At 50.9% G+C, this 9,380-nt stretch overlaps 1 protein-coding gene across 3 annotated transcripts; it reads right to left on the bottom strand.

Annotated features, from left to right (window-relative positions):
• Positions 1 to 6,782, bottom strand: LOC119097616 (E3 ubiquitin-protein ligase MARCHF9). 3 transcript variants are annotated; one of them, XM_037220656.1, is made up of 6 exons: positions 6,486 to 6,782; positions 5,931 to 6,013; positions 3,671 to 4,210; positions 3,188 to 3,269; positions 2,542 to 2,712; positions 1 to 1,747 (listed from the first exon to the last, which is right to left on the bottom strand). In XM_037220656.1, exons 1-6 carry the CDS (start codon positions 6,568 to 6,570, stop codon positions 1,548 to 1,550), a joined length of 1,161 nt encoding a protein of 386 aa, XP_037076551.1. In that variant the 5' UTR covers positions 6,571 to 6,782; the 3' UTR covers positions 1 to 1,547. The 3 variants fall into 3 exon arrangements, with proteins under 3 accessions (XP_037076551.1, XP_037076552.1, XP_037076553.1); XM_037220657.1 differs by having other exon boundaries at positions 5,931 to 6,059; positions 6,486 to 6,574; XM_037220658.1 differs by having other exon boundaries at positions 1,552 to 1,747; positions 2,594 to 2,712.
• Between the last annotated feature and the right edge of the window lie 2,598 nt (positions 6,783 to 9,380).

The following is a 9,380-nucleotide window of genomic DNA, read 5'->3' as shown; positions in this document are numbered from 1 at the left end:
TGTCTTCTTCGTCACCCATTTATTTATACCCGCGTTGAGTCTCAACTCGAACTTAACCATTCGTTGCAAATCGCTTGATCTGCTGCGTCGACCAGCGGCATTATCGGTCGTTTGCACTGAGACTGGTATGTGCCGATGCTCTTCACCCGTATCACAGGCCACAGGCCTGCCTGCAGCCACCTGGTGACGCTGAGGATGTCCTTATGACACTGAGGGGATATCCATGACGCTGTGAGGTTCTGCGTGACGCTGGAGATGTCCCCGTGACGCTGGGAGGTTCTCGTGACGCTGGAGATGTCCCGTGACGCTGGGAGGTTCTTGCGACGCTGGAGGTGTCCCCGTGACGCTGGGAGGTTCTGCGTGACGCTGGAGCTGTCCCCGTGACGCTATGAGGTTCTCGTGACGCTGGAGATGTCCCCGTAACGCTGTGAGGTTCTCAGTGACGCTGGAGGTGTCCCCGTGACGCTGGGAGGTTTTCGTGACGCTGTGAGGTTCTCGTGACGCTGGAGGTGTCCCCGTGACGCTGGGAGGTTTTCGTGACGCTGTGAGGTTCTCGTGACGCTGGAGGTGTCCCCGTGACGCTGGGAGGTTTTCGTGACGCTGTGAGGTTCTCGTGACGCTGGAGGTGTCCCCGTGACGCTGGGAGGTTTTCGTGACGTCTAGTGCCGTTTAGTGGGCCGGGGCCACGTCTACCGCCTTCGGCTGTTGACGGTGCCGATGAGGAGCTATCGTCTCGGCGCCCGCCGTCGGTTGGCGGAGAATGCAATGCTTCGAGTCGCTGTCCGCGGGGCCGACTATGCTGCCCCCTATGCCAGCGGCCCGAGCGCGGCTCGGCGCATGGTCTCTTCCGCCAGGCGGCAGCAGCGGCCGGCGTACATGAAGTGACGGCTGGCTTCAGGGCGGGCTCCCAGCTTTGGTGTGAACGGGTGCAATGCGGTCGTACTCTGCTGGCTCCACAGGAAGATGTGTGGAATATCTCTCACTCGCGTCCTGATGCTGTCGTGCCTTGCGAAAGCGTTATGTTTTGCCAGCGCTGACTCAGAATCTGAGGGTTTTAGCAGGGCCGGGCACCCTCCGAGGATGCCCCCTCTGTTTCCGAGGCGTGCGTTGTCGTTATGTTTTGCTAGCGCTGACTCAGAATCTGAGGGTTTTAGCAGGGCCGGGCACCCTCCGAGGATGCCCCCTCTGTTTCCGAGGCGTGCGTTGTCGTTATGTTTTGCTAGCGCTGACTCAGAATCTGAGGGTTTTAGCAGGGCCGGGCACCCTCCGAGGATGCTCCTCTGTTTCCGAGGCGTGCGTTGTCGTTATGTTTTGCCAGCGCTGACTCAGAATCTGAGGGTTTTAGCAGGGCCGGGCACCCTCCGAGGATGCCCCCTCTGTTTCCGAGGCGTGCGTTGTCGTTTTGGGCATGGCCGTCTTCCGTCTTGCATTGCCTCGGCACTGCTCCCTCCACCCAAAGCCTTGCTCCTCCCTGCCGCCACACTAGTTCCGACTCCGCTTCTAACACCAGCAGTCAGTGACGCGTCGCGGCTTCAACACCAGTGACGTCACACCGTGACGTAGTCGGCGCTGAAGGCGTCCAGCGTGTCGTCGTCTTCGTCGTCGGGGTCGAACGGCACGACCAACAGGTTCATGTTGGTCAGCCTGAAGCGCTCCAGCAGCGGGCAGATGGTGTAGTGCAGCTCAGCCGAGGCCAGGCCCAGACAGACCAGGCCCAGCACGGCATACACGGTGTACAGCGCTGGCGCTGCCGGGGCGGGGAAGGGGGGCGAGCCACGGTCAGGGGCCAGGCCGCACAGGATCTGTCACGATCAGGGCAGAGGGCAGCTCGACACTTGCAGATCGGTGAGAATTCTGGAACTGCTTGGACGTGAAGCCGTTAAAGCCCTGAAGTGTTACATATGGCAATATTGTGTTAGTTTTAGCGCACCCAAAAGAGTAGGCAGAGGCCAAATTTGCCTTGTCTTGTTCTTTATAAGCATAACTGGCAAGGCTATGGGCCGCGATTATACCTGAATGTTGTGTGCTTCGGACACTTGCCATAGTATGCTAATGATTATCCTGCCAACGTGCGCCTAATGGTAAACGGGGCTCCTAATTAGCTGGGGTAATAGATACATCACTGACGTCCTTGGATATAAGGGAGACGGGATGGAACCAGAGAGCTTTTTGGCAGGTATGGGAGAGGCTTCATCTGAGGAACACCATGTGAGAGCTGTGAGTGTCTGCTCAGGCAGCTGGAATTGTGAGTGCGAGCTGCTAAAGGAAATGCCAGGCATAAACGCGTGGCATAAACTGGGGGAATCCATGACGTTTAGAAAAGGCAGTTGTGACTTGCAGCCACTCGTGGTCGTCGAGGGAAGAACAGTTTTAGCCTGCAGGAGAGAGGCGGGCATGCCAAGAGCTCTCTGAATTCCATGCATGGTGATGTTTGTATAATCGGGCCGAGTCTCTCAAACCGCTTGCTCGATTTTCCGCCCAGTATCAAGATACGCGAGGAGGGACTACAGGACGTTTGCAGTGCCGGCGCGTCCCGCTAACCCAGCGGACTGTCGCGGTAGGTGCGCGCCTCGCGTCCCTCGTCGGTGCTGACGTAGATAAGGAAGGAGATGACGGCCGAGAGCACCACCAGTGCCACCAGGCAGAGCATCATGTGGTAGCGCTCGACGCCGTCCGTCTGGGGCAGCTTCCAGTGGTGTGGCAACCTCATGCCTGCGGGAAGTCGCCAGGTTACAGGCCACAGCGCTGATCAGAGACCAGAGGGCAGCGCTGGCGACGAAATGTCGTGAAACATGTTTCACGTTTTTCCACGTTACCGTTTTTGTCCCGATCCTTCGACATGCGTGTTAAATAAAATTTTATGAAACATGTCACTCTTACGGCAACGACCTCGGTTTTCCCTTGTCATCTAATTTTGCTTTTATCGCTGTCATTATTTGCGGACGGCGATGAATACGACGCGCACAGCGCGTCGCACATTGCATAAACGTGCGGGCGTGTGCACGACATACGCGGAGACGTGGAGATGCGTGATGGCAGTATGAAGCGGGCTGTGTCAGCACAGTCTTTTGACACCATGCCGACTGATGGAATGCACCCAACCTGGCGAGCATTGATGTGACAGCAATGTCACAAAACGGCGTGCACTGTAGGGCTTTGTGCAAATTGCTGTTATGCTGGGGCTTACCTGTTGTTCCAATCCTATACCGATGCAGGCAGATTTCACAGTGGGTGTTGAAGGAGCTGAGAATCCAGCGAATCAGACAGTCCTGAAAAGTGTGAGTGCAATGATCACTGGCATGAGGAAGTGAAGCAAGTGTTCATTTCGACAGCTTTGTCGGTTGCTTATCGTTTAATAAAGGCGTATGAAGCTGTCTGTTGCCGAACGGCCGACTTCTGCGTTACAATCGGTCATTTACTACAGTTTGATCGAAAATGACGCTATTTCACGCGGGGCAGGTAGTGTTTCCCGTTTTCGTAAGCCACTGATTTCAGTGTGTTTTTATTGTCAAATTCTGCTGAGACGACTAAACTTGCGCCTCGCTTCTCGCATTTTTTTCCTTTTTAAAACAAAACGCAGCAGATCGTCCCACTCCGTCGAGGAGCTGGCTTTTGGGCATCGCCGCCCTGGCTGCCGTCGAGGCGAGCACAGCAGAGTGGCTGCACTCACGTTATGCACGTGCTGCATGGATCCAGTGCAGCGGCAAGCGGAGACCAGGGGCGCCCTCTCGGGGCCGTCGTGACAGATGCGACAAAACTCGGTCCACTCGCTGCCGCTGGTGCTACTGCCGCCGTTGGCCTTGTCGCCGCCGCCGTCGCCGCTCGGCCAGGCCTCGGTGGCGGCTGCCGCCGGTTGCGCCGCCTTTTCGGCGCCCTCCTCGCCGCCGATCAACGCGACTGCCGTCACCTCGCCGCCCAGCCAGGTGACAGCCGCGGCCTGCTCGTCGTCTAGCCACATGATCGCTGCCACCTCGTCCTCGCCGGCCCAGGTGAACAGGGGGTCCGACTGCGCCGGCTGCTTCGCCGTCCGCTCTGAGGTGCCGTCCTGCAGCTGGGGGTCGGTCTGCGCCGGCTGTCTCGCCGTCTGCTCTGAGGTGCCGTCCTGCAGCTGGGGGCCGGTCGGAGCAGCGGCCCCAGCCCCGGTGGCCTCTGGTGTCACGTCCATGTCGGCCACGCCGCCGCTGCCGCCGCGGTCCGGGGTCTCCAGTACCTGCCGTCGACGGACATCGCGCCGGTCACAGCGGGCACGCGTGGAGAGGGCGATGCCGGGCGCGCCGAGGATCGTAGCTCTGCCAGTCACGTGGGTGTCACGTGGTGGATCACGGGAACGCACCGCATGCTGTTGCCCTTGTGATACGACAAAGCAGTGCTGCGCACTTGTCCACGTTTGACTTTGACGGTGCAGTGACGGTTTTTACACATTGCAATTTTATTTAGGATTTCAACTCATTTTCTTAACACATTTTTAGTTATGAAAATTTTCTAGTGAAGGGCTAAAGCGGTATAAATATTCTGACTTTGTGCACACGTTTAGCTAACAAACAACTTGAGTTCCAAAATGTGTTTGTTCTGCAACATATTTCTACCATACATAGTGCTTTACTGATCGATATGCATACAAACTCCTGAAATGACTGATAACCTAGACAAGCCGGATCTGAAAGCACTGATGATTGAACATATAGAGATGCCGTGGAACCAAATACCTTAATGCTGTTTTGACCTAACCTTAACTGAGGGCGCCAAGAATTCAGCGATGGACGAGTATTCCCCGCCCATAAGCGCCGGATTATGTCGTTAGCGTGACTCCAAAGTGACCACACAGAATTACTGGAGTTTCATCAACCGGTTTCGTTTGTGTGATTTCTCCCAAATGTTTGTTAGAATAAGGGTAGCAGCTGTACTGCCATCGGTGGGGTTCGATTGGTCAGGCTTGTCAGAAACAACACGTTTCACTCATTTTGTAGGCAATTTAACAGACAACATTTTAAAACAAGCTTAAAAGGTGTCAATGCTAGGACTGGTCATCAAAATTTCTATGATTAACAATAAGGCACATGTTGATGATGACCATGATGATGATTTGGGGTTTGAGGGCGCATCGACTGCTAGGGCACATGTTGGCACGTGCGACTCCATTACTCTTGTCATACGATACAGGACAGTTACTTCACCTTCCCATGGGCTGCGGTTCAGCATGACAGTTTTCCGAACTGACGGTGTGGGAAGGCATTAGTGGACTGGTTTCAACGAGACAGCACGATTGGTAATAGATGTTATGTTGATAGGTCAATAATTATATACGTCAATTATAATTATACGTCAGTTTTGTGCCAAATAAAGTTGACACCGACAGACTCAGGAAAGCAACGTAAAAACATAAAGATCGAGATCGATCGAGCGTTTTAAGTTGATTTATGCCAAACAACAGCGCACTTTGTGCACCTTTAGCGTGCTAAGCATCTCCAGTGAAAAAACTTGAGCTGTGCCCCCCCCCCCGCCTCTCTCTCTCTCTCTCTCTCTCTCTCTCTCTCTCTCTCTCTCTCTCTCTCTCTCTCTCTCTCTCTCTCTCTCTCTCTGTCACGAAATTTTGTGTACGTCTCTGCCTGCCACAATTTCCAAAGTTGTTTCCTGAAAAGACAATTTTGCTTTGACGCCACAAAACATGGCGTGACTGTTACGTCAAAATTTTACGTTGATCGCAGGTTGGTGCTTTAAATAATGTTAGATCAATGAAAGGTAAGCTGGAGATTTACTTCCCATCAGGACCTTTTTATGTGTTCAGCTCGACTGTACATAGTGTTTGTTTCCTTGGTATGTGTTAATGGGCGAATTCTTGCCACCCAGGTTTTCTGTTCCAATTTGCTATGGAACTAAGGTAATATGGCGTCTCAGTTGAAGAAGGTGAGAAGGCAACGCAAGCTTCCCACCTGTAGCTGTATGTTATTGGGCCAGTTTCCTTCACATTCTTCATCGGTGGCTTCCAAGTGCAACTTGTCAGTCATTTTGATATCTGCAATGATTTCCCATGTCGTAGACTTCCGACAGCAGTCTCATTGCTACAGCAGAGGATGGTTTGAGTAAGAGCATTGAGCTGCATTTTGAGGACTCATTGAGACCATTCACATATAAATGTTAGCTACTACAGTATGACATGATCCACTGTGTTCACTTATGGATGATTCACTACAGCTCATTAGCAAACGTTAGGTCAAATTCATGCATGTTTCTAATATTACCACCAATACACTATTTTGGACAGCGATCAATGGATGTTTCACGTTATTAAGTGATTTAATCACGATAGAAATATGTCAGAAACAAATAGATGTAAAATTACTAAATGAAGAAAGTTTGATTTATCCTTATACGTTTTTGTCCTCTTTATACGGCTTTGTCTTCCCAAGGGAAAATGTAAGCAGCAGTGTTCCTACACGGCCAGAAATTGGCAAACACACAATTGCATCACGAAGCATACAACTTACCAGTTAAAGCGATGTTTGTGACATATAGCTCCAATGCTTCAATCGGCCTTCTCTGCTTCTGAGTTCTATTCAAGTGCGCAAACATTGGTTATCGTTCCCTATTATCGCGGTTGTGTACTATTAATGTGATGCCAAAGAAATGCACGACTGAGATGTGTCGGATGCGTACGTCAACTCTGATGTCAATCGTGATAACGTACATGCCAGACACAACATCCCTTTTCCGCCGACCCACCCGCTCCCAACCGTCCCTCACCAGCCCATTACATTTTAAGCTCTGACCCCCCTGTCTATTTGGTCGCGTCCTGAACGATACTTTGAGTCTTCCCTTCGCTCCTGGGCAAATTATTTTATTTTCGCTAGTTAAGCCTCGAGCGTTTCTTCCTACTCAACTTCTGCTTGCATTGTGGAGGAGACTGGAATCGATCTACTGGCCGGATCCTCCCGTCCACCATCGGTCCCGGGGTAGGTATGTTGGCCACCATGCGTTATCCCGGTTAGCGCTTTTTAGGCCGCAAGTTTCTGTTTTGCACTTAACATCCATTTATGGCATACAAATCTGAAAAAATCAAACGTGTTTATTGCATGCCTGCGTCCAGTCGTATTCTCAAAATATCGTGGTCTTCGCGGGTGCACCAGATCGTGAATGAACCAATTTGTTATCAGAATCCTTGTCGAAAGAGGTGGATCCTTTTGCTCTCATACTCAGGCGTTATAACCAGGGGTGTGCGTAGTAAAATAAGTTGGGGGAGGGGCTGAACGAGGAACTATGGCTGAACTTACATCCGAAATGCTCCTAAAAATGGACTTCCCCGCATGTGACCGCTTCCTTCTCAAAGTTTGGCTAGATCTCCCCCCCCCCCCGTCGCCTAAATATCAAAATATATATATGGTCGTAACACTTGGCCAGGAGGCCACGCTTCGATAGGAACTGTGAAATCATTGGGTTTTGAAGACAAAACTTCCCCAAGTTATATGGCTTCGTGCAGTGGATGACATAGCCCATGCTCATGGCATGGAAAAAGAGTAAAATTACCTTTTATTGTGCTACTTCTTCAGGACTAAATAGCAAACACAAACATCGTTTTTGAAGAAAAAATCGCGCGGTCATTAAATCGATTAACTTTGGATCTCGCAGGCCTTAGCATATTTAAAAAACGCTATCCCAGCATCGCATATGCATAACACGGAATTGACAGATATTGCGCACCATCGGCCATATGTCAATCACGCCATCAATCCGTTTTCTCTCTCTCACTCTCTCTTTCTTTCTCTCTCTCTCTCTCTCTCTCTCTCTCTCTCTCTCTCTCTCTCTCTCTCTCTCTCTCTCTCTCTCTCTCTCTCTCTCTCTCTCTCTCTCTCTCTCTCTCTCTCTCTCTCTCTCTCTCTCTCTCTCTCTCTCTCTCTCTCTCTCTCTCTCTCTCTCTCTCTCTCTCTCTCTCTCTCTCTCTCTCTCTCTCTCTCTCTCTCTCTCTCTCTCTCTCTCTCTCTCTCTCTCTCTCTCTCTCTCTCTCTCTCTCTCTCTCTTCCTCCTCACAACATTCTGACATCCTGTGCAAGTGCAAAATTGATAAAACAAATTCATTCACACAACACGCACGCAACATGACTCATTTACCGTGAAACAGTGAAACCCGGTGGTGGCATAGCGTTGCGCGCATTACGTGGTAGTGCATGGAGATTTCTCAATTGGTGTTCGAGAGGATATCATGATGTTCACGTTTGGTCTGTTTGTGATGCCTCACCATCCTTTTGGCCTCGCAGATTATGCGGGAACTTAATTTTGTTGCATGAGAGGTGGACCTTATGCCTCGCATAGCTGGCAGGTTATCATATAAAAGGCGTTTCAGCTGTGCCATGTGCTGCGCACAACAATGAAACTGCGTATTCCCCAAAGGACGTGGAGATGGGGCCAAAGCAGAAACAGTAGGGTGCTGAGTGAGATCTGATCCATTCTTCCCGCAGGGGAAACCTCGGTCGTCTGAATGCTGTTTTTACCTGGCTAGAAAGTGTTTCTTTGCCTTGTTGTTGTTGTCTTCCTATCGTCAAAAAACAGGAGGCTGATGTAAGTACGCTGCGTGAGAAAGCTACGTCTGGAACATGTTACAACTGAACGTGTTTTTCGGAATGCACCATGCCATGCTCTCTAGCTTTGTGAATTATGTTTGGCGGGCCCCCGTTAAATATTCATAGCTTTCCAGTTTTGAGCATTTTTCGGATTGAACCACTGCACCAGTTCAAAGCAAGCACTCCGTCACAAGCATCTGTAAAAATGTAATGGACTTTGGTTTTGATGGGAGGCTGTCTGTGGTATGTTGAGGGGTAGCGGGCGCAGTCATACGCCCTTTGTACCATTCTGTTTTAACCGTACCGCTATCATGAGCAGTGGCCGGTGTGTCGAGGAAAAACGTCTGCCTATGAGGTGAGCGATCACGTCTTTCCATGCAGAATTTCGAAGCCACGTAAAAACCGTTTATGCGTTCGGGTTTGGGTGACATTGCGCCGTGAGTTCAAATCCCGAAAATGTTGACAACATACCTTGTGTAGAAAATGGTTTGACGAGAGGTGTGGGTGTGAGCAGCTTGGTTTCAATGGCGTCCCTAAACATGACAACCAGTGGCGGTAAAATGCTGCTTGTCATGGGTATGTGGTTTTGTTGCCGGAAAGTGGCGATGCCCAAAACACACGGAATTATTTTGCACGCAATGTCAAACAAGCTTTTGGTCATTTTCTAGGCTTAGGCCGGCTAAGTCATATCTTGTTTTGAGGTTTTTGCATTAGGTCCACAGAAGCAGATATATTTTCATGTGACGACAGACAAGATATGAAAATGGCAGATGATAAAAAAAACGATATCCGAAGTCCTTAAAGTGTCTGCCGTCCGAAGCGTTTTGA

The sequence above is a fragment of the Pollicipes pollicipes genome, unplaced genomic scaffold (genome assembly GCF_011947565.3).
Source record: "Pollicipes pollicipes isolate AB1234 unplaced genomic scaffold, Ppol_2.1 Scaffold_4295;HRSCAF=5057_pilon_pilon_pilon, whole genome shotgun sequence".
Lineage (NCBI taxonomy): Eukaryota > Metazoa > Arthropoda > Thecostraca > Pollicipedomorpha > Pollicipedidae > Pollicipes > Pollicipes pollicipes.
The sequence above is the reverse complement of the archived record's forward strand: the minus strand, read 5'-3'. Positions and strand labels throughout refer to the sequence as shown.